Raw genomic sequence first — 25,694 nt, 5'->3', positions numbered from 1 at the left:
TGAATTATATAAGCTTCCACAATCAGAAATATTCAGATATCTCCAAATCAAAGATTTTTATACTCCTCTTCTCAATTTAAATGTAAACTTACATAATATTTCTCAATTTTAAAGATTTTGTCTCAAGGAACCACATGCTAAAGGTCGTGTTACATCATTGTATACACAATTGATATCTAATTCTAATACTGTTATACCTAAATATGTGGCCAAGTGGGAAAAAGATTTGGATTGTACGATCGATTCTAGGTCTTGGTCCAACATATGGTCTTTCACAAAATCTTCCTCTATAAATATATTGGCGTCTGAATCATCATATAAAGTTCTCACACGCTGGTATTTGGTTCCTGCGAGAATCGCCAAATTCTCAACAGACAACACTGGCCTCTGCTTTCGTGGCTGTCCAGAAAAAGGTACCTATATACATACCTGGTGGCATTGCTCAATTGTACAATCATTTTGGAAAAAGATCTTTCTGATAATTACAAAATTTTTTGATCGTCCAATTTTTCCAGACCCAATTATAGCTCTCCTTAATTTAAAACCATCCTTTCTTAATCAGAAACAATTCAAATTAGTTCTTACACTCCTGATAGCCGCAAAGCAGACTATAGCCAATGCGTGGAAAACAGATGTGGTGAATATTGCAGAAACCAAACGTAGAATGAATCAATCTTTCATCCATGCTAAAATGGACGCTATAGATAAAAACCAGATGACAAAGTTTGATATCATATGGAAACCCTGGATTAAATATTATACGTCAGATAATATTGACAACCGAGTTTTATTGTTATGGTGATTAAGATTTTTTATAGAATTACAACATTAGATGATATATAAAACCTCCTCCGGAGAATTATTCCCTCCCCTTCCCCTCCTATATACCTTTTATGTTCTTCCCTTACTATATAATACTTACTATAAACATACTTTAGAAGTTATGGTCAAAACTTTAAAATCATATATTTTCTTTTAGACATATTTATATTTTCTTGGGATTAAAATGTTTAAAACTCAGCTATAAGAATGTTTTCAAATTCTAAAATATATAAAGGCCATTTATTGTCATTCCCACGAGAATATCTTGAAATTCTTCTTTGCTTTGTATCATCCGTACTTCAATAATGTCTACTTTTTATTTCTGGTATCACATAATTTGTCTTATATTCTGTACATTTAATTTATTTTAACATAAAATAAAAAATTTTGAACGAGAAAAAGAATATCCTACCAGAGGCTTCCCAAGCTTGTGGTCCAGCTCCCAGGGGGAGACCACCAGCCCCAGGCTTCGAGTCATTTGGGAAAAAAAAGTTTCGCTGTGTAGGGAGAAACAATCAAAAACTGAGGATCAAGGGGAAGGGTGGGGACTTAAAACAGCTGTCGATTGATTGTGTTTCCTGCAGGGAGGAGCCTCTCATCTCTCAGGTGTGCCATCCTGGAAGATGACTTGAGAAATAGGAGCTTGGTTTTATTTTCAGCTTTCATTGCTGTCACAATTTGAATGACAATTGCAGTCATACAGGACTGTACCGAAACAAAGAGCGAGAGTGGGACAAGAATGAGAGAGCAGCCTTGCATGTCATTTCACAATACCAATAGATAACCTTAGGTTGTCTACAAAAGCCCCCAAAATTACTCCTTTCTTGGGAAGTACAGTCCCAGCAATGTATAGGTTTTTAAACCCGAAAGGGAATTATTATTTATTTTTTTGGGGGGGTCTTTCCTCTAAATAGGATTAAAAAAAAAAAACACAATCCCTAATTATCCAACAGAAGGGTGCTCACACATGGGCTACACATCATACAAAAAAATGTAAGTATTGTTATAGCAAGTGTTGCTGCTGACACATGTAGCGTATGACACCAGACACCATCTGGTCCCTTTGCACCATTGGAGCTTTCCATTGGTTTTGACATGCATGTACACATCACGTGTTTGAGTATGTGTGTCACTTTTAATCCTTTAATACAGGTTTATAATGGAATTGAACTAGGTCAGTAGTGTGCTTCTCTTGTTTTCAATGAAGGGGTGACACATGCCAGTACAAGGGTTGCTTAAAGAGGCGTGCCACCTGAAAAAATAGGATTTTTGTACTCACCGTAAAATCCTTTTCTCTGTAATTCACCGACCGACACAGCTCCTCTGTAACAAAATGGGTTGTTAGCCCCATCACTGGAGATTACTAGGCAAAGTTGTAATACAACACTTCAGAACTTTTAGTTCCACCCAGGGGGCGGTCCCTAGGCTACAATCCCCAGTCTGCCCTAGCAGCCTCAGTACGTCAAGCAATATAACAAAAGAGAAAAAAAAAAACAGCAGTGCAGGGAAAAACCATCACAAAACCACAGGGTATCCTTAACAGAAGTGATGCCCAAGACTGTAGCCAACTGCGTAAGTAATGCAACAGTGCATTAACATAACAGTACTGCGTTATTTCGAAAAACCAGGAAAAAATATATAGGTTGCATATTCAATTGAAACTACACGGCCGCCTGCAAAACTTTGCGGCCAAAACAGGCATCAGCCGATGCACTGATGTCTACCTTGTAAAACTTGGTAGACGCATGGACAGATGACCAAGTCGCTCCCTTACACACCTGAGCGACCGACGCTTGGTGTCAGAAGGCCCAAGACGTTAGATTGCCCTTGTGGAGTGGACTGTGACCGGAAAGTGGGATACCTGCCCCTTCAAGGCGTAGGCTTGTACTACAATCTGTCTGATCCACCTGGAAATGGTGGCCGACGAGACCGCCATGCCTTTCTTGGGACCAGCTACCGAAACAAACAGTGAGTCCGACTTCCGAAAGGGGGCCGTGGCAGACAAATACACCTTCAGAGACCTAACCACGTCCAAGCGTGAAGGACCACATCTTTAGGTTGCTTCGGCTTAGGACACAGCGATTGTAATACAGTGTCCTTATTGATATGAAAAGCCGAGACCACCTTCAGTAGAAAGGACGGTTGCGGACGCAACACCACCTTATCCCTGTGGGCGACTTGCAGGACAAGGCCGCCAATTCCGAAACCCTCCTGGCCGAGGTGATGGCCACTAGAAAGACCACTTTCTGGGAAAGAGTCAAAAGGGGAATCTCCTTGCTATTCTCAAACGGCGATTTTTAAAGCGCCTACAACACCAGGTTCAAATCCCATGGGGGCAACGGTGGACGCACCGGAGGGACTACGTCTTGTACCCCCTGAACAAAAAGGTACTCACTAAGGAGTGCGATGCTGGGGTCATTGTAGCCTGTGGAAATCAGACCGCAGACCCATTGGTCGGCTAACCACCAGGCTTGTAAACTCCCAAAGGCAACCCCCCACCCGAGACATGGCACTTTTATTTGCAGGCTTGTTAGGCTCGAGGTTTCAGGGAAGCTTTTGACCGTCCGTGGGCATCCTGTCGGACTCTCCGGGCAGAATAAAATGCTGCTTGCGAGCAGAAAAAGAGGGTCCTTGCCTACGGCGTGGCTCCTTAGCTTTCCTGGCCCGTAGGAGTAGTGTATTCTTACCACCAGTGGCATTTTAAAGGTCATCCAACGAGGCTCCAAAGAGCCGGTCGCCAAGGAAAGGAAAGTCCGTCAGGGCTTTTTTGGATGCCTGACCGGCATTTTAGCCAAATCAGGCGCCTCAGCACCACAGCCAACACTGAAGCCCTGGATAGCAGAGGGAGAGTATCCAGGGCCACGTCACAGATGTACTTAAAGCCTTGCACTAGTTGGTCTGCTAGTTCCACGCAGACAGGGGAGGCCTGTTGCTCTCCCAAATCGTGGTGCAAAAGTTTTGCCCACTCAATGTCTGCGACACCAGTGAGGATGCCAGTACAGGTCGCATGGCTGACCCCACAACCGTAAACAAGGAACGAGCCACCGCCTCAGCCTTCCTGTCTGTGGGATCCTTGAATGCAGGAGTCCCCTCAACCGGGATCGTGGTTACTTTATTTAACCTGGATACTGGGGGGGTCCACGACCGGAGGAGCCGACCATTTCTTGAGCAGGCTTTCCTCAAAAGGGCAACGCATCGCCATGTATTTGGGGACCGAAAAGGTCCGCTGCAGGCGACCCCATTCCTTGTAAATGAACTTGTCAAAATAAGTCAGATACGGGAATACCTTAGGTGAATGTGCTGGCTTGCGGGACCCAAAAGGGACCGGTACATCAGCAGATGGATCCGCTGGCTCCTAAATTTTCAGGGTATCAAGCACAGCTGTGATAAGTGCTTTAACAAGCGCTTTGTCACACACGGACCCGGACTCATCCTCACTGTGCGAACGGTCCTGGTTAGCGTCATCTGACAGGGCAGGGGGTCACCGGCCTCAGCAGGACCGAGTATGTCAGCTCTCCCCAGAGGAGGGGGGGGGGGGGCAGGGGCCGCTTTTTAGCACCTTTCTTCCCACGCACCACCTCTATCTTGGCAACAAACTAATTGAGGACGCCGTCAGGGTATCCATAGGGACCGCGCAGTCCGCAGGTGACCCGGTTGCAATTGCCTGGATTTCGGGGGGAAGAAACACCAGTTTCTGAAGCCATGCTGACCCTACCCTGTCTGCCACCCGAAGGGGACTTAGGACATTGACAGTCCCACCCTCCTTGCTGCAGCTGACTGAGGGGTTCTAACCCATCGGACTCATTGCCCTGAGGAGTTCTGCGCTGTTTTACAGCAGTGCCTGTAGATCCCTAGCGCTCCTAGATGCAGAGGGACCAAAGCTGTGTCGGTGGCAGTCCATCAACAAGATCGGTGAACGATCGCTGAGCAATCTGAAACACGTGTCCAGATTACACAGAAAGCCTCCCAGCGCTCTGTGATGACAAAACAGGAAGCTGAGGGCACAGGAGCCGCTGCTAGAGCACAAAAACTGTGGTCCGGTTTCAAGAAAATGTCCGCCAGTGTTCTAAATAGGGAATCACCGTGAAAATGGCCGCCTGTAGCCCAGAAGCATGCTGTCCCTTGCCCACACTGAAAATGGCCACCAGCCAGCACCATGAGAGGCAGAAAGAAAAAACATGTGGCAGACATAGCGCTGCACCAACACAGGGGCAAACCTCACAGGCACCCTCCGGGATTAAGGCACAGGACCCAGGCACCCCAGCCAGAACCCAGGAGACACACACGCCGCTTAGTACATGTACAGCCCCCCCCGCCCCCCGTGGGGGGGGGGGGAAAGGAGGGGAGTTAGGGACACAGGAGAGAAGAGGGGGGTGAGGGGGCCCCCGAATTGACCTCACAGGGAATGCCCAGCTGCTCAACCCTGCCGAAACAGGGAGAGCTGTACTTACCAGTCCTGAAGAGCTGGGAGCCATTCCATTGTAGCCAACTCCTGATCAGTACAGGGAAGTCTACTGGCCCGGCATACTGCAACGCAGACATCAGTAGCCCGGTCATATGTATGCCCCGGAGCATAAAAGCTCACGACCACCTCTGGAGCTGAGGTATGTCGTGGCCTGCCGAGCCGTAGCTGCGACCTGCACACGCTCAATGGCCGGACTGGGGAGACTACAAGGATAAGTGAACCAGCTGGCTGTTCGTAGATGATCACAGGATCATTCATCTTGCGCAAAAAGCCAAGCTTCTGCATATAAAAAAAAAAAAAGCAGACCTATGGGCCCACAGGGTTCCTAGGTGTATATCCTTAACTAGGCAAAATAAAACAGGCTGCTAGGGCAGACTGTGGGGATTGTAGCCTAGGGACCGCACCCTGGGCAGAACTAAAAGCTCTGAAGTGTTGTATTACAACTTTGCCTAGTAATCTCCAGTGATAGGGCCAACAACCCATTTTGTTACAGAGGAGCTGTTGGTCGGTGAATATAAGAAAAAAAAAAATGTAAAAGCCAGCATCTACAAATACTGCAGCTACTGACTTAATAAATGGACACTTACCTGTTCCAGTGATGTTGGCAGCAGATGAGCAATCGCTCATCTCTCGGCTGCCCACGCCGCCATCCTGTCAGGGAATCTGGAAGTGAAGCGTTGTGGCTCCACTGCCCGGTTCCCTACTGCGCATGCTTGAGATGTGCATCTCTGCTGTGTCCTGGGAACTGTTTCCCAGAACACAACGGGGGGGGGGTTGTTCTTGCACCAATTCTGGCACCAGAGGGGGGGAGGGTTTCTGATGAGTGGAACTTTCACTTGAGGGTGGAACTGCACTTTAAGCAGTGTTGCAGAGCTCCTTGCCAGCTGCTGAAACCTTCAGCACAGTGGCTTCCACATATCCCTAGCTCTTTTATTTGGCCAGACCAACATGAAAACACTTCTGCACATATGCAGAACAGTCATGTTAGCATTGCCAAGTCTAGAATGAGCTGCATGTGCTCAGTGTACAGATGTGTAAGCAACTTTAAGAAGAAAGTTTGTCTTCTGCATTAAACATTTTTTTTTCCTAATTGAAGTTCAATTTTAAATGAGCAACTATGGCCACTTCCTGTCCTGTGACTCAGGTATCCTTTATCATTCTGATACTGCAGCAGTCATAGTATTTAGCAGTCACAGGAATCTATCAGAATTTGTTAGAATGATACATTTATAGCACATGCCCACTTCAAGACAAAACCTATTGCTGACATCTTCGCAAGTTAAAATAGAAACCCACCTTTTTTTTAGCAAAGACCCTAGAGAACATGGCAGTCATTGGAATATTTTATGTTACATGGTATTTGCGTAGCAGTCTTTCAAACGCCATGTTGGGGAAATTTCAAATACCCATGTTACCCTTTAAAATTGCACACACTCATGGACCGGCATAAACTACAGTAATTAGAAAGCTCCATAGGCAACATTTAAAATTTAATGGTTACCAGTTTAGAGTTAGAGGAGGCATTTTGCTAGAATTATTGCAGAGATACCTCGTGACTTGAACATTTTACATTTGCGGGAGTGATTACCTATATTTACGCCGGCACGTTAAAAAAAAAAAAAATCTGATGACTTATTGCTGTCACAATCCCTTGCAATAGGCAGTGACAGGTACTCTTTATGGAGGGATCTGGGGTCTAAAAGACCCCAAACCCCTCCACTTCAAACTATTCATAATCTGCATTAATAATACCTTTGATTTTTTTTATATCTGTGCCATTGGCTGCAAAGTAAACAAGTAGTGACATTGCTTATGGGTTACTATATCGGAGACCTGTTTGAAGCCAATTCTGGCTTAGTTTGGGACCGGAGACCCTCCCATTGCTTGTAAGGCCCAAGTGTTTTACAACTACATAATCCATATTCACTGCAGTTGGAAGGCTGATACTTTGAAATGCTTGTTCCTTTTGTTTGTATTGAATAAAAGTTGGTAGTAATGTGCTAGGCATTTGAACCCTCCAGTGTCTTTAGTTTTGTCTGTAGTTTCCCCGCTTAAAGAGGAAGTAAACCCTGATCAGTTTACTTCCTCTTTCATTCCCTGCAAAGGTAAAGCATAATGGACTACTATGCATCGCATAGTAGTCCATTATGTGTCACTTACCTGACACAGGAGCCAGCGAAGTCACCGCTGTCCTCTGTAGTCCAGCGCATCCATCTTCTCGGTGGGTCTCGCTGCTCCCCCACTGTCATTCGGTGAAGCCCCAATGTCACTCCTGCGCACGGGAGCCGCCACTCGTGGGGCGCGTGCTCAGTGCACCTGCGTCTTTCGGCAAATATCTCCTAAACCGTGTAAGTTTAGGAGATATTTCTTGGACCTACAGGTAAGCCTTAATCTAGGCTTACCTGTAGGTCAAAGTTGGTTGTAAGGGTTTACAACCATTTTAAAGAGGGTAGCTTCAGAACTGAGCATTACAGGTCATGAAAATTGGATGCATGACTAAACGATCAAGTGTGCTCCAGCATGAGAAAAACCGACTGTTGCAAAGGACAACCAAGAGGCAGTGAAACCAGCATGCAAGCCTGCACCTATAACAGCTGCCGAGACAAGATTTAGGCTCAAATTCACACCTATGCATTTTGCTTTTGAGCATTTGTTTCTGCAGTTCACCAAAATTTGCATTTTTTGTGTTTTGGCAAATTTGTTGAGCAGATTAAAAAAAAAAAATGCACTACATGCTTTTCTGCAGCCCTTTCATTGAAGTTTATTGGAAAAAAAATAAAAAAGCACTGTTTTGCATTTAAGTCCCTGAGCCTTTCCAAAAACAGAGGCACAAAAATGCCTCTGCGTTTTTGGAATGTCCTGCATTTCTGCAAAAAGCAAGAAATAATGCATTGGTGTGAGTCAAGCCATGGTACCGACCAGTGCACCTGTGTGAGTAGAACTTTGGCGAGTCTTGGTATAAAACTGCAGAGCTTGGCGGTCTGAAATCTCTGCAATATACAGACTAGAGCTGAAGTACCATAAGGCAGTAAACCGGTGGCAGATCAATCAAGAAGTTAAAACACCAAGCGTAACCATAAATATTAAATTTTTAGCATTCGTAAATGTAAAAAAAAACACAGATATTGTAAGGTATAAACTAATTTTATTCACACGTGTTGAAAGTTTTGGGTACCAACTGCAAGATGTAAACCAACATAATTCACATGTGTATGTTCGCAAGTCTTAGGTACAAAATGCACATCTCATCTGAAGTATTTCTGGCCAAAGATCTTGTCCAAATTTCCAAATAAGTATCCATTTAGTCCAGCTGAAAGACAAAAAAAGATTTTTATAGGCATGACTCAAGTTTGCCTCCAAATATACCTTTCCTCATCTAAAAGTATCCCAAGCAATCTTTACTTGGCTACAGTACTGAAGCCGTCTGACATTGGCAGGCTTGTACAACCCTAGCAGGGAAAGCTGTAGGTTGGATCCTAATAAGGTACATCCCCAAAATAATATCCCCAATGAGCTACTTTCCTACAATGTAGTCTCTAGCAATTGATGGAAGCAGCTTTGTCTCTGGGAAAGCATGCATGTGGAAAAAGGGCCAGAATTGGAGATCTGTAATCCAGCAAAGGACAACAATGCTTAGGATATCAGAGCAGCAGAGACACTGTTGTGTCAGCTCACAACAAGAAGTTGGAAGATTGCTGGATATATCTGGCTTTTTTTTAAACTTTGCTCTGAATGCACCTAGGCAAAGTGAGCAACTTACAAAGCCATTTAAAGCAGACCAGCCCTTTTCCATCTATTAAATCTTCTGCCCTTGTTTTCAAATGGTTAGTAAAACTTTCTGCCAGTAAATACCTTAGAGCCAACTTCCGGTTTGGTAATTAGCCTAGGCTTATGATATGCACAGCTCTCAGTTTGGCAGGATGAGTCATAAGAGGGCCAATGAAAGCTACAGAGCTGGAGGTGTGCCTCTAAATCCAGGAAGTGAACAGGCAGCAGCTTCAGCTGCCCACAGGTAAAATGGATGCAGCCAGACTTAGTCGAGGGAGATTTCTGCAGCATATTTGGAAAGTACAGAATATCTATCTGAAGCTTCAGAATGGCAAAGATGATTTTATTACAAATTATGTGAGCCAACTGCAGTTCCTCTTCAACTCAATACCAGGCACTTAACCCCCCTGCCCAAGCCAGCTTTCAGCGCAGTCACTGCTTAAATGACAATTGCGTGGTCATGCTACACTGTACCCATGCAGAATTTTTATCATTTTGTTCCCACAAATAGAGCTTTCTTTTGGTGGTATTTGATCACCTCTGGGGTTTTTATTTTTTGCAAAATAAAAAAAAATTGAAAAAGTTTATTCCTTTAATAAAATTTTGTAAATAAGTACATTTTATGATGTCCGTAGATGGGATCTCCCATCCTGGGCAGGTGTCATGACGTCCTCAGCTTCCTGTGGGTATAGGGGCACACGATCGCTCATGACAGTGCGATCCATGCCCTGCTAGAGGAGAGAATGTGTTCTTAGTATATAGGAACACTGATTGGTCTCCTCCCACAGGCAGTCCCATCCCCCCACAAAACAGTGAGGGAAACAGTTAACCCCTTAATCGCCCCTAGTGTTAACCCTTTCCCTGCCAGTGACATTTATTCAATGGCTATTTATAGTTCTGATCACTGTACAAATTTCAATGGTGTCCAGTCTGCCGCAATGTCAGTCGTGATAAAAATCATAGATCACTGCCATTACTAGTAAAAAAAAAAAAAAAAATGCCATAAATAAATAACTTTTGTAGGCACTATAACTTTTGCGCAAACCAATATAGGCTTATGTAGAATAATAAAACAACATATCGGCCTAAACAGTGGAAATTTTTTATTTTTTTAATTGGGTTATTCCAGCAAAATAGTGTTTAAAAATTGTCGCTTTGTTTATATTGCAAAAAAATAACTGCAGAGGTGATCAAATACCAAAGAACGCCATGGGGGGGGCAAATTTTGTTTGGGTAAAACATTGCAGTGTTGTATTGCAAAAATGTCCTGGGCAGGAAGGGGGTAAATTCTTCCAGGGCTGAAATGGTAAACTATAGATTACATTTGGAGCACACACCAGCTTAGCTGATGTAAAAAAAAAAAAAAAAAAAAAAAAATCATGGATGGGAACAAACCACTCCACGTAGTGAAGACCTCAGAACTAGAGCCTACACCTTCCAGATTTGGCACAATCCATGTGATTATGCCAATACATGTTTCTTTTGTCCATCTCAGTACAGAGCTCACAGCAATTTTCAGCGAAGAAAAAAAAAAAAATCTAAATCTGCTTGTGTGCCCCCAAGATCCAAAATGTTCTCAACTATTTTTGCAGCAACATAACTAGTACATTAACCAGTTGCCGACCGCCGCACGACGATGTACGTCGATAGCATGGCACGGGCAGGCATATTGGCGTACATGTACGTCCCTTGCCTCCCGCGGGTCGGGGGCCCGATCGGGCCCCCGCCCGGTGCCTGCGGCGGTCGGTATTCGTGCGGGAGCGATCCCGGACGAGGGGACGGCCATTCGTTCATGGCCACCCCCTCGCGATCGCTCCCGACGAATAGGAATCCCCCGTGACATCACTTCCTCTCCTGTAATGTAAACACAGGAGAGGAAGTGATGTATTCTCTCCTCCGTGTCGGTATTTTCCGTTCCGACACGGAGGAGAGCGGATCGGTGAGTTGCACCAACACTCTACACACACAGTAGAACATGCCAGGCACACTCACACCCCCCCTTTACCCCCCGATCACCCCCCCAATTACCCCTGCCCCCCAGTCACAGTGACACCAATGTCATTTTTTTTTTTTTTTTTTTTTTTTTGCATTGGTGTCATTTGTGACTGTAATAACTGTTAGGGCAGTTAGAGTTAGCCCCCTTTAGTTCTAATGTACCCCCCTAACCCCCCCAATAAAGGTTTAACCCCGTGATCACCCCCCGTCGCCAGTGTCACTAAGGCTGGGTTCACATTGCAGCGGTTTATGAGAACGAATGTGATTCGCACCGCACTGCAGTGCAAATCACATCCGATCTCTGTGCGATTCGAGTTCAGCCATTCGCCGCACCCGCCGCACCCGCCACACCCGCCGCACCCACCGCAAATTCGCACGGGACCCTTTTTTTGGCCCGCAGCAGAATCGGATCGCATGGGTGTTCACACCATGCGATCCGAGTTTGCAGATCGCACTGCGATATGCGAACTGATCTGGGGGTGTCAGTAACATTTCACTGACACTCCCAGCAGTTCGCATAGGGCAGTGTGAACTGCCGCCGGGAGGCATGCGATGCGGGAACCCGCCGCGGATTTGCGGCGTTTCCGCATCGCTCCAGTGTGAACCCAGCCTAATAAGCGATCATTTTTCTGATCGCCGTATTAGTGTCACAGGTGACGCTAGTTAGGCAGGTAGGTATTTAGGTTCGCCGCAGCTTTTTATAGCGCCAGGGACCCCCATATACTACCGCATAAAGCCCCCTGATTGCCCCCTAGTTAACCCTTTCACCAGTGATCACCATATAACTGTTACAGGTGACGCTGGTTGGTTAGTTATTTTTTATAGTTTCAGGGCACCCACCATTTATTACCTAATAAAGGTTTAACCCCCTGATCACCCGGCGGGTGTCATTTGTGACTAATAACTGTTAGGGCAGTTAGGGTTAGCCCCCTTTAGTTCTAAGGTACCCCCCTAACCCCCCCAATAAAGGTTTAACCCCGTGATCACCCCCCGTCGCCAGTGTCACTAAGGCTGGGTTCACATTGCAGCGGTTTATGAGAACGGATGTGATTCGCACCGCACTGCAGTGCAAATCACATCCGATCTCTGTGCGATTCGAGTTCAGCCATTCGCCGCACCCGCCGCACCCGCCACACCCGCCGCACCCGCCGCAAATTCGCACGGGACCCTTTTTTTGGCCCGCAGCAGAATCGGATCGCATGGGTGTTCACACCATGCGATCCGAGTTTGCAGATCGCACTGCGATATGCGAACTGATCTGGGGGTGTCAGTAACATTTCACTGACACTCCCAGCAGTTCGCATAGGGCAGTGTGAACTGCCGCCGGGAGGCATGCGATGCGGGAACCCGCCGCGCATTCGTGGCGTTCCCGCATCGCTCCAGTGTGAACCCAGCCTAATAAGCGATCGTTTTTCTGATCGCTGTATTAGTGTCACAGGTGACGCTAGTTAGGCAGGTAGGTATTTAGGTTCGCCGCAGCTTTTTATAGCGCCAGGGACCCCCATATACTACCGCATAAAGCCCCCTGATTGCCCCCTAGTTAACCCTTTCACCAGTGATCACCATATAACTGTTACAGGTGACGCTGGTTGGTTAGTTATTTTTTTATAGTTTCAGGGCACCCGCCATTTATTACCTAGTCTCACTAGTGTACCCCTAAATTTAGGGGTGTCTACTTTCCAAAATGGGGTCATTTGGGGGGGGTTTGTGCCATCTTGGCATTTTATGGCCTTCAAAACTGTAACGCCCTTAGAAAGCCTGAAGGCGGTGCTTGGTTTTCGGGGCCCCGTACGCGGCTAGGCTCCCAAAAAGTCCCACATATGTGGTATCCCCGTACTCAGGAGAAGCAGCAGAATTTATTTTGGGGTGTCATTTCACATATGCCCATGGCATGCGTGAGCAATATATCATTTAGTGACAACTTTGTGAAAAAAAAAAAAAAAAAAAAAAGTTTGTAATTTTCCCGCAACTTGTGGCAAAATATAAAATATTCCATGGACTCAACATGCCTCTCAGCAAATAGCTTGGGGTGTCTACTTTCTAAAATGGGGTCATTTGTGGGGGTTTTGTGCCATCTTGGCATTTTATGGCCTTCAAAACTGTAATAGGTAGTGAGAAGTGAACTCAAAAATTTACGCCCTTAGAAAGCCTGAAGGCGGTGCTTGGTTTTCGGGGCCCCGTACGCGGCTAGGCTCCCAAAAAGTCCCACATATGTGGTATCCCCGTACTCAGGAGAAGCAGCAGAATTTATTTTGGGGTGTCATTTCACATATGCCCATGGCATGTGTGAGCAATATATCATTTAGTGACAACTTTGTGAAAAAAAAAAAAAAAAAAAAAAAGTTTGTAATTTTCCCGCAACTTGTGGCAAAATATAAAATATTCCATGAACTCAACATGCCTCTCAGCAAATAGCTTGGGGTGTCTACTTTCTAAAATGGGGTCATTTGTGGGGGTTTTGTGCCATCTTGGCATTTTATGGCCTTCAAAACTGTAATAGGTAGTGAGAAGTGAACTCAAAAATGTACGCCCTTAGAAAGCCTGAAGGCGGTGCTTGGTTTTCGGGGCCCCGTACGCGGCTAGGCTCCCAAAAAGTCCCACATATGTGGTATCCCCGTACTCAGGAGAAGCAGCAGAATTTATTTTGGGGTGTTATTTCACATACGCCCATAGCATGTGTGAGCAATATATCATTTAGTGACAACTTTGTGTAAAAAAAAAAAAAAAATTTTTTTTTTGTCATTATTCAATCGCTTGAGGCAAAAAAATAAAATATTCAATGGGCTCAACATGCCTCTTATCAATTTCCTTAGGGGGTCTACTTTCCAAAATGGGGTCATTTGGGGGGGTTTTGTACTGCCCTGCCATTTTAGCACCTCAAGAAATGAGATAGGCAGTCGTAAACTAAAAGCTGCGTAAATTGCAGAAAACGTACCTTAGTTTGTAGATGTGACAACTTTTGCGCAAACCAATAAATATACAATTATTGACTTTTTTTTTACCAAAGACATGTGGCTGAATACATTTTGGCCTAAATGTATGACTAAAATTGAGTTTATTGGATTTTTCTAATAACAAAAAGTAGAAAATATCATTTTTTTTCAAAATTTGCGGTCTTTTTACGTTTATATCGCAAAAAATAAAAATCGCAGAGGCAATCAAATACCATCAAAAGAAAGCTCTATTTGTGGGAAGAAAAGGACGCAAATTTTGTTTGGGTACAACATTGCATGACCGCGCAATTACCAGTTAAAGCAGCGCAGTGCCAAAGTGTAAAAAGACCTCTGGTCATTTACCAGCAAAATGGTCCGGTCTGAAAGTGGTTAAAGATAGAATTACCTTGACAAAGCCAATGTCCTTTGCATACTGCCTGAAGCACTGGCGGCACATGTTCAGTCCATATTTGCGGATCAGTCCATGTCGGTTTGAACACACGCGGCTGTAAAAGAAAATACATTTAAAAAGCAGTCTAAGCATTTACATGTCCCATGCACCATTTAAACATCTTTTACTGCCCAACTCCACCACCCTTTTTTAAAGGAAACCGGTTCTAAGAGGGCTTAGGCCTGCTAAAAGTGCCAGTTGGCTGGTTTGTCATGCCGATTCTGTATTTTGAGTCACTGCTGGGTACAAAAATGGAACCAATGTCATCTCAATGTTTAAGTGTGAACCAGGGCTTAAATAATTGCATCAGATGGGGTGCAAATTACAATACCACCTCGGATTGCAAGTAATGCAGTTAACGAGTGTGTTGCCATACAAGCGATTTTATTTTTAAAAACTTTGAGTGTTGTCTCGCAAAACAAGCAGGATTCAAGCCTCTGCGATGTGCAGTACCACATTTGGCCAAAGGTTGCAGGGGCGCCAGTGACGCTGAGCAGTTTGGATGCACTCAGAAATGCTCAGTTCAAGTGTTTCCGGACCTAACCGAGGGTTTCCGAGCGGCTCCAAGTGTCTGGCACCACCCCCAGCCAAATGTGGTACTGCATACAATAGAACTCAATGTGGAACTAATCATCTTTGTTGCCATTGACTTCTATGGGGAAACTCACTTTGATAAGAGTGCTTTGGATTACAAGCATTTTCCTGGAATGGATTATGCTCGCAATCCAAGGTTCCACTGTACTTTAATAGGCGCGCTTATTTTTTACCACCTTCCCCACGAATACTTCTCCATCTCACAGCACTGGTTCTGCCATGTGTTTACCGTCCTGGTCGTGCATGTCATTCAACCTCTTTGCGCCGAGTGCATGGAAATATGCAGCTTCGGACACGAGTCCATTAGCACAGACAGTGCTGTGACAAGAGCACGCAACTTGCGTGCTACCGGAAATTTTCCAATCATGTGACCTCCATGACAGCCATTCACGTTGGTCACATGGCCATAAGCCCCACCTCCCGGCATAGTAAAAGGGCGAGCAGCAGCCAACACCTACGGGTTAAAACGCCAGATTTATGAGGCCATTTTGCTGGCCTCTGGACAGTCCCATTAAAGTCCATAAAGCTTTAATACAAATGTCTAGGATGGTGGGACGTGCACTGATGGATGTAACAAGACAGCTGAACCAAGGCTGGTCAGATGGAGGTAGGTACACATCTATAAAATAGGTTGGGTTAGGTCACTGCAAACTGCACTTTGTGCTAAAATTCACTTCTCCAAAAGTCCACCAAGGCAAAATTATAGATGCAAATATTGAAGTCATCGGTATATGTAAGCCAATACTCAGTACAGTCTTTACTACACACGCATGTGTCACTAAACTGTCCAAACTGTCCTGCAAAAGTATCAGGGGCAAACACTGCCAGGAGGGCTGCAATGGCTTTTATTGTTTAAACCACACAGCCCCTTGGCTGCACTATAGTTTGACCCAACCCTATCACTATAGCTGGACAACTTGGCCTGCACATACAAGAGCAATATATGCAAACATCCCCACTATTTAACCCCCCGCTGACCCTTGACAGGAACGCAACGCTGTACAGTTGTCACCAGAGCAGGAATTGGAGAAAATCTTTTAATAGGGACACCTGTTCTGGTGACAGCCAATGGAGAATTTCTTACTGAACTCTGGGACAGGAAATTAAACCCCCAACAGGACAAAGATGGCAAGGGGGGGGGGGGAATGGTTTCCGTGCTAAATTACTTCAATTGTATTTTTAATTTACTGTCTTCACACAAATGTGCTAACCACCCCCCCCCCCAGCTCTCAGGGCCAAATCACACTGCACCACTGAAATCGCACAGCAGCCAGTGATTCACCATTCCAGCTGCTCTGCATTGTCATTGTATGGGGGGGCAGTGATGCACAATTAAGCGCATCACACTGCTTTCTTGTTTTGTACTAACTTTATTTGAAGTGTAAAAAACACACTTCATTCGCTGCAATGTCAGGCAGCATTTCTGCATTTTTCTCTGGCAGCACACTAGGCTTTGTTGCAGTGTGAATGGGGCAGATGGGAAACTAGTTTCTGTATTTCCCTGCGGTAACAGAGGTCTTACAATGCAGTAACATGTCTGTCACTGTCTATTGTTTGAATTGGCCCCTATACCCATTCCCGCCTAGCGGTAAGGAAGGACTGCCTAATCATGTGACCACTGACTGGTTGTCAACAGAAGTCACGCAATGACAAGTGGGTCCTGCCAGCTCCTGATTACTAGAGACAGCAGTCCATGACAGATCAGCCGCTGTGCTGGGAAGGTGCTCACAGCCCAAACCTCAGCCATCCATGGACGCAAATGTGTAAAGGTCACTCTTTGCTGCTGTACATCTGCATAGGCGGTGAGGTATTTAAAGTGATTGTAAATTTTGTTTTTCCTATAAAAAAACTCCTACTTACATGCCCTTATGTAATGGATTTGCACAAAGCAGCCCAAATCCTCCTCTTCACATACCTCTTCTGTGCTCCTTCCCCTTCCCTTCGGTGCCACCACAGCAAGCAGCTTGTCATAGGGGCACCGGAGTCAGCTGTCTATTCAAACAAGGAGCCCTGACCCAGCCCTCTCCCCCAATTGGCAAGCTGACTTTGACAGGAGCCAATGGCACTGCTGCTGTGTCTCAGCCAATCTCGTATGGCTGAGACACAGACTGCACCTTTTTCCTTTAGGATCACCAAGTATAAGAAAGCTTTCCTCCATCTGTTCTTTTTTTACGGTTATCATCAAAAGTGACAGTAATAGAAAAAAAAAGGTTGGGCTGTCCCCAAAAACATAATAGGATATTCTTCCAATGGGGACACTAATCCTGACAGCAACTTGGGATTTCATTTGCAATGATCTCCTCACTTCCTGTTTTGATTATGGGACTGGAAGCGAGGGGAAATATCCCCCATGGGACACAGATAAAACCTGACGGGAGTTCTAATCCTCCCTTACGGTTGTAAAGTCTTTGTTTTTCACCTTAATGCATTCAGGCGAAAAAAAAAAAACCTTGTGGTGCAGCATCCCCCCCTTCTATTGAACCTGATCTTTCCAGTGATGAGAATGAGCCCAGCAGCCCCAGCCACTGTCTTGGGTCCTCGTTAGATAGATTGATAGCAAGAGCCATTGGCTCCCTGTGCTGTCAAACGAATGCGGACACAGCAGTAGGAATCAGGAGCACACCTGCACGAGTGTCCCCATGGAATGCAGCTCTCCGTGGGGGCACTGAATGGAGCACCGCTGGGGGACCCCAGAAAAGGAGGATTGATGGTGCTCTGTGCAAAATCCTTCCACAGAAGTATAACATATTTTTTTAATGAACCTTCACAATCACTAACATGGGTATACACATTGAAATTTGGCTAGTTCAGCAGGAGCAGGTAGCCTTTTCTGTTCAGAGGCCGAGTGCTAGACCAGCAGTCAGTTGCTTCAACACTGACCGGTGTAGTCTGGGGGGGGGGGGGGGTAAATGAGGGTTCAACTAGCTCAGGGGTCTCCAACCTTTTCAAAGGGCCACTTTGTCCTTCAGACATTAGGAGGGCCGGATTGTGGCCAGCAAGGGCAGAAAATGTCACAGGCCCAGCATCAGTGGGTATAAATATGGCCTCAGGGTTAGTGGTCAACAGGAGTATCCCCCCTATTAGTAGGAATAGTATTCCATCATTGGTATCGGTGGAAGATATTATTGGTGTCAGTGAGAGGAAAAGTGCCTCAAGGGGCCACATAAAGGCTAGCAAAGGGCCACATAAAGGCTAGCAAAGGGCCACATAAAGGCTAGCAAAGGGCCACATAAAGGCTAGCAAAGGGCCACATAAAGGCTAGCAAAGGGCCACATAAAGGCTAGCAAAGGGCCACATAAAGGCTAGCAAAGGGCCACATAAAGGCTAGCAAAGGGCCACATAAAGGCTAGCAAAGGGCCACATAAAGGCTAGCAAAGGGCCACATAAAGGCTAGCAAAGGGCCACATCTGGCCCTCGGGACACCGTTTGGAGACCCCTGAACTGGCTGGTTGCACATAAAAAAAATGAGCCTATTCACACTAGACCAGCGTTCCTGTGCGGTTCCCTGCACCACATTCAGAACGCACTTACAATCTGCACCAGGTGTCAGTACATTAACACCCCAAATGCCAGTGTGCCCCCACATGGTACATAAGTATCATGCGACCTGATCATACTGTTTATTAAACGTAGTGCATACACCAATTCTGGTGCGGTCCAATGTCAGCCCATTTGATATGAACAGACATCAAACCACACCCAGAATTACAGGTGAATTGCACAGAAACGTGCAGCACTTCCCCTGTTTGATCGGGCATGATGCGAGTACCCAGCTTTGCACCCCATTCACACCAACGGCACCATTATTCCTTGACGCCCCAAATGTGGACAGCATACAGCTAAACACACATTACAAAAACGCACGAGGATTGCCAAAAGTCCACAAAACACTGATGTTTAGGGAAACGCACACAAATAGGCTGCACCATGCGGTCACAAAAATAAATAAAGCGTTTGGCTGCAGCCTTACATGAGGAGGTTTGCCTTAATCGCAAACCTGAACCCTCATCACCCCAGATTATTATAATGGCAGTTGGGGGGGAGGGGGATGTTGTAACGCACTGGATGCAATGAATTTCGTGGCCCCCAGCACAAGGGACAGATCACTCTGATGGTAAGACATGATGGCCCTTGTGCTGAGAAAATATATACACATATCCCCCCCATCCTCCATCTCTAGTCTCCCCAGTGTGTGGTTTTCTCCTCTCCCATGTGACAGGCAGCAGACCCCTCATCACCACCATGTGACAAGCCGGACCCCCAACCCCCATCCTAGGGGGGATCCGGCCCTAGCAGTGCCGTGTAACCCCCATTCCTCTGACAACAATAGGTGGAGTCATGTCAGCGCCGCCATCCCTGTCCCCGGCCGCCATGCTGCTGCCCATGAGGCCTACTACCTACTGCTCCACCACCACCTTCCCCATCACAGCCACACGTTCCCCGTCCTCCCGCCACTTTCCCCGGAGGTTCCCACACCCGGGGGACACAGACCAGGAGCGGGATCCCTGGCCGAACTTCCTCGGGTGACTCCAGTACAGCTGCTGGTGACCCATCGTGCTCGCCTCTCTGCTCGGGAAAAGGAAGGGGCGGGGCCGCGCGCGCGCTAATCAACCCGGCCAGGCCGCTCCCAGCATGCAGCGCGTCCTGAGCGCTCCAAATCCCCCCCCCATGTTTAAAGGAAGTGATGTTGCGTCGCCGCCATCTTGCTACACTCCACAGTCGTCCATAGTAAGGATACAGTGAGAAGGGGGCGAGCGGACATCTTGTTACACCCACCGGAGTTTTGCATTTTACACTTATTTTTAACAGCAAAGTGAGTTTATATAGTGAAATACAGTTCTTAGAACTCCGTTTGACTGGTTAGACATTGAAATTTAAAAGCAGCGGTAAGCCTGCTCATCTCACAGCTTTGCTAATCTGATAGATGTTCACTGCTTTTAAAATTCAACCTTTAACCAGTCAGTCGGAGTTCTAAGTACTGTATTTCACTATATAAACTCACTTTACTATTAAAAATAAGTATAACATGCAAATCTCCGGTGGGTGTAACAATATGTCCGCTTTCCCCCTTCTCAGTATATACTTACTGTGGAGGAGTGTGGGGTGTAGAAAGATGGCGGCGACATAACGTCACTTCTGTTACACATTCCGACGGGTCGCCGAATCTGACGAAACAGTGGCGCTATTCGCTGTGTAGAGGGGGAAGTGGGTGGTGTTGGGCCTGTGCGATTTCAGAAGGTGCCTATTCTCTTTGTCCTAATAGCGAACTAAGACTGATGATATTATCATTGTTTATTACTGGCCATTATCTTCTGGAATAATAAAGTGCACCTGTCATGAGAGGAATCATTGTTTGCCCCTGTTTTGCCTGGCTGTGGGTGAGAGCCCAAGAATGAGCATGCAGCAAGTGAAAGTGGCACTAAACTATGGGGGGATTTACTAAAACTGGAGAGTGTAAAGTCTGGTGCGGCTGTTCATAGGAGCCAATCAGCTTCTAACTTCAACTTGTTCAGTTAAAGTGGAATTCCACCCAAAAGTGAAACTTCCACTGATTTGTCTCCTCCCCCCTCCATTGCCACATTTGGCACCTTTCGGGGGGGGGGGGGGGGAGCGGATACCTGTCTTTGATAGGTATCCTCTGTCCCCACTTCTGGGAGTCAAGGCCACAGCCCATGACATCACAGCTCAGAGAGAAGTGCGGGGCCTCGCGCATGCGCAGTAGGGTTCCCAGCCTGAAGCCGCAAGGCTACACTACGTGTTCCCTTACCTGCAATGGCTGCAGCATGCATCCAACAACTGATGGAAACATCAGCTGCGGTGCCGACATCACTGGACTCCGCTGTCTTCTCCCTCTGTTCTTCTTCCGATGTTGACTTGATGCTCTCTCCCGCTTTAATGCCGGGTGGGCGGTGTGCTACTACTTATATTGGCATGGGGCGGGGTCACTGGAGGCCCTCCCCTTATGCCATCATGCCCCAGGCAATGATGTCATAGGGGCGGGGGCTCTAGATGACATCAAACGGCGACCCTGCCGTATGCTGAAATAAGTAGTGGCACACCACGCACCTGGCATTAGAGCGGGAGAGAGCATTGAGTCAACATCGGAAGAGGAACAGAGGGAAAAGAGCGAGAAGATAGCGGAAAAGACCCAGCAGAGGCAGAAGACAGCGGACAGAGGGAACCGGAGAACTGGAGAGGACTAAAAGACAGCAGAGAAGGGAGAAGAACCGGCAGAGGCAGAAGACGTCAGCAGAGGAGAAAGAAGAGAGAGACAGAGCTGCTAAATAAATTACTTTAAAAACCTTTGTACTGTGTTTTATTTTTGACACTTTTTTTTAGTTGAATGGGTAGGGGTACAATGCACCCCATACTTATAGGGGGGTGGGGGCCAGAATTTGGGGGCCCCCTTTAGCTTCCAGATTTCGATATGCCCCTCGCCCACAGACCCCGACAACCAACGGTCAGGGTTGTAGGGAAGAGGCCCTTGTCCTCATCAATATGGGGACAAGGTGCTTTGCAACCGCCCTCCCCCCCCCATGTTGAGGGCATGCGGTCTGGTACGGTTCAGGAGGAGGGGGAGCTTGCTTGTCTCCACCCTCTTTCCTTACCTGCCAGGCTGTGTACTCAGATAAGGGTCTTGTATGGATTTTGGGGGGACCCCCCCCACACACCATTTTTTCAGCATGGAGGTTCCCCTTAAAATCCATACCAGACCAAAGGGCCTGGTATGCTCTTGCAGGGGGAACCCATGCAGTTTTGTGCTTAAATTTGGCGCCACTAAAGATTCATACCAGACACAGTGCCTGGTATTGTCGGGGATCAAAGTCGGATCCCTGTTCACTGAAGTCGGACGCATGTCAGACTTCATGTTGCAGGGCAAAGTCGGCTCAAAAGTGGTACAACTGTTTCGTAGTGTGAACCCAGCCTGAACGATCGGCAGGTTGGGCGGCCATCGCGACCACCGGGCCTGCTCATTGGCTACCGCTGTGACCAATCACAGCGGGAGGCGGCTCACACACGCCCCCTACACCGCATGCACAAAAACATGTACAGGTACGTGATTTTGCGCAGCCAGGCCGCCCTGCCACAGTATATGTACGGTGAGCGGTCCGGAAGCGTTTAAGCTTTGGTAAAAAAACCTGGAAGCTGATTGGTTATTATGCAGAGCTGCACCCAATTTTGTACTTTCTAGTTTAGCAAATCAACCCCAATATCCTTTTTCTCCAAAACAAATCCATACATATCCACTACCATGGGCGTCCACAGCAGGGGGCAAGGGGGGGTCAAGTGCCCCCCCTGGAATCCCCAAGGTGTTGCAGCAGCCAGCAGGGTCTACCGTAGCCTCCGCCATGCTGAATTTTTTTTACTGAGTCCACTGGCAGCTACATCCTCCGCTCTCTCCTATGGATCACAGCGCTGGCTGGCTCTGTGTTCGGCGGCCGCGCTGTAACACAGTTCCGCCCCCCCCAGACCAGCTCGTTTGATAGTAGAGAGATTCAACGTTCCGCCTATCACATGAGCTGGTTTGGGGGGGGGGGCCGTGTTACAGAGCGGCCGCCGAACACAGAGCCAGACAGCTCTGTGATCAACAGGAGGAGATGCCGCCCATACAGCCCGCCCTGTGTGCCACAGTGCCTGGATAGGAGGATGGGGGGGGGCTGCAGGGGGCCCCCCTGCCAATTCTCCTATCCAACTTATTTTACTGTCCCCAGTTCACCTTGTGCTCCCTGCCCCCCCCCCCCAGTGCTCTCCTCCACCACCACACTCTCCTGCCCCCCCAGTGCTCTCCTCCACCACCACCACACACTCCTGCCCCCCCTCTCCTGCCCCACCCCACAGTTCTCTCCTCCCCTGTTCTTGCTGCCCCCCTGCTCTCCCCATCCTTCTCTAGCCACCACCCCAGTGCTCTCCACTCACCCCCCCCCCAGTGCTCCCCCCTGTTTTCACCCCCAGTGATCTCCCCCCAGTGCTCTCCCCCCTGTCCCCCCCAGTGCTCTCCCCACTGTTCCCCCCCAGTGCTCTCCCCCCCTTGTTCCCCCCAGTGCTCTCCACTCCCCCAGTCCACTCCCCTCTGTGCTCTCCCCCTGTTCTCCCCCCAGTGCTCTCCCTCATTCTCTCCCAGTGCTCTCCCCCCCTGTTCTTCCCCCAGTGCTCTCCCCCCCTGTTCCCCCCCAGTGCTCTCCACTCCCTCAGTGCTCTCTCCCCCAGTGCTCTCCCCCCTGTTCTCCCCTCCCCAGTGCCCTCCACTCCCCCCAGTGCTCTCCCCCCTATTCTTCCCCCCCCCAGTGCTCTCCCTCCCTGTTCTCCCCCCAGTGCTCTCCACTCCCTCCAGTGCTCCCCCGTACCACACTCTCCTGCCCCCCCAGTGCTCTCCTCCACCACCACACACTCCTGCCCCCCCTCTCCTGCCCCACCCCCACAGTTCTCTCCTCCCCTGTTCTTGCTGCCCCCCTGCTCTCCCCATCCTTCTCTAGCCACCACCCCAGTGCTCTCCACTCCCCCCCAGTGCTCCCCCCTGTTTTCACCCCCAGTGATCTCCCCCCAGTGCTCTCCCCCCTGTCCCCCCCCAGTGCTCTCCCCCCTGTTCCCCCCCAGTGCTTTCCACTCCCCCAGTCCACTCCCCTCTGTGCTCTCCCCCCTGTTCTCCCCCCAGTGCTCTCCCCCATTCTCTCCCAGTGCTCCCCCCCTGTTCTTCCCCCAGTGCTCTCCCCCCTGTTCCCCCCCCCCCAGTGCTCTCCACTCCCTCCAGTGCTCTCTCCCCCAGTGCTCTCCCCCCTGTTATCCCCTCCCCAGTGCCCTCCACTCCCCCCAGTGCTCTCCCCCCTATTATCCCCCCCCAGTGCTCTCCACTCCCCCCAGTGCTCTCCCTCCCTGTTCTCCCCCCAGTGCTCTCCACTCCCTCCAGTGCTCCCCCGTACTCTACCCCCTTGTTCTTTCCCCCCCCCCAGTGCTCTTCAGCTCTCCCCATCACTCTCCAGCCCCCACCCCAGTACTCTCCAGCCCCCCATTCTCCCCACCCCTGTTCTTTCTGCCCCTCCCTTGTGCTCTCCAGCCCTCCCCCAGTTCTCTCCACCCCTGTTCTTTTTGGCTCCCCCCCAGCACTCTTCACTCTCCACCCATGTACTCTCTACTCCCCCTGCATTTTGCCCCCACCCATGTGCTCTCCAACCCTACCAGTGCTCTCCACCCCCCATAGTGCTCTCCAGTCCCCCGTGCTTTCCACCCTGTTCTTTCTGGCCCCCACTGGTGCTCTCCACTCCCCCCTGCTCTTTGTACCCCCCCAGTACTCTCCAGCTCCCGTGCCTTCCACCCCTGTTTTTCTGCCCCCCCCCGTGCTCTTCACCACCCCACACTCTTAGCCCCCCCCCCCCCAGTGCTCTTAGCCTACCGTGCTCTCTACCCCTGTTCTTATTGGCCCCCCAATGCTCTCAAGTTCCCCCTCAGCGCTCTGCGCTCCCCACCCCCGTGATCTCCACTCCCCCTCGCTCTTTTCCCCCACCCATGTGTTCTCCAACCCCGCCAGTACTCTCTGCTCCCCCTTCTCTCCAACTCCCACCCAGTGCTCTCCACTTCCCCAGGACCAGAGGACAGGCTGACTGGGGCCAGAAAATGAGGACAACTGAAGGTGTAGGTGGCCAGGGACCACTCCATCTCACAGCAGACAGATCCTCTGGAAGGAGCCCCGTCCCCATCCAAAACGAGAACAGACCCTGCCTGCTGCTGGCCGTCATGGATATCCTGCTGGCATGCAAGGTACCGTACCGGGCATCAACAACACACCTTCCCACAGACAGGGACTGCAGACTGGGACATGGGGCACAGGAGGGGCTGCAATGATGGGCACAGTGAGGCCGCGTACACACGCGCGGACTGTTTGCCCAACCTTGTTCGTCAAACAGTTTGTCAAACAGTCCGCTCAAAATTTGCATGAGCGGACTTGCCCACACACGAGCGGACTGTTTGACGAACAAGGTTGGGCAAACAGTTCGCTCAACTTTTGAAATGAACGGACTCGCCCACGTAAGGAGGAGGCAAATCCGCCCATTTCGAGCGCGTGTACAGGTAGGCGGGGCCCGCGAAGGAGACGTCGCGGGCTCCGCCGCCTGGAATGGGCTTAAAGGGGAACCCCAACGCCGAAAAAAATCGGCGTGGGGGTTCCCCCCAAGTCCACACCAGACCCTTGTCCGAGCACGCTACCCGGCCGGCCAGGAAAGGGGGGCGAGCGAGCGCGCCCCCCCTCCTGAGCCGTACCAGGCCGCGTGCCCTCAACATGGGGGGTGCCTTGGGGAAGGGGGGGCCGCGCGGCCCCCCCACCCCAAAGCACCTTGTCCCCATGTTGATGAGGACAAGGGCCTCTTCCCGACAACCCTGGCCGTTGGTTGTCGGGGTCTGCGGGCGGGGGGCTTATCGGAATCCGGGAGCCCCCTTTAAGAAGGGGGCCCCCGGATACCGGCCCCCCACCCTATGTGAATGAGTATGGGGTACAATGTACCCCTACCCATTCACCTGTGAAATAAAGTACAAAAAAAAACACAACACATGGAAAAAGTATTTTATTGCACAGCTCCGGGGGTCTTCCGTCTTCGGGGGTCTTCTCGCCGGACTCCTCCGCTATGTGTGTGTAGCTCTTTTACTAGCGGAGGAGTCCGGCTTTCTTCCTCCCCGC

The 25,694-nt window shown here is 48.7% G+C and overlaps 1 protein-coding gene across 1 annotated transcript; it reads right to left on the bottom strand.

Annotated features, from left to right (window-relative positions):
- Positions 1 to 8,412: 8,412 nt before the first annotated feature.
- Positions 8,413 to 19,678, bottom strand: RPS29 (ribosomal protein S29). Its single transcript, XM_077463543.1, has 3 exons — positions 19,520 to 19,678; positions 14,390 to 14,489; positions 8,413 to 8,597 (listed from the first exon to the last, which is right to left on the bottom strand). The coding sequence occupies exons 1-3, from the start codon at positions 19,579 to 19,581 to the stop codon at positions 8,589 to 8,591; spliced, it is 171 nt and encodes a 56-aa protein (XP_077319669.1). The 5' UTR covers positions 19,582 to 19,678; the 3' UTR covers positions 8,413 to 8,588.
- Positions 19,679 to 25,694: the final 6,016 nt, after the last annotated feature.

This window comes from Lithobates pipiens, unplaced genomic scaffold (assembly GCF_037356315.1).
Source record: "Lithobates pipiens isolate NorthernLeopardFrog02 unplaced genomic scaffold, aLitPip1_a1.2 Scaffold_30, whole genome shotgun sequence".
In the NCBI taxonomy this organism is placed as follows: domain Eukaryota; kingdom Metazoa; phylum Chordata; class Amphibia; order Anura; family Ranidae; genus Lithobates; species Lithobates pipiens.
Note: the sequence above shows the minus strand (reverse complement) of the source record. Positions and strands in the feature narration are given on the sequence as shown.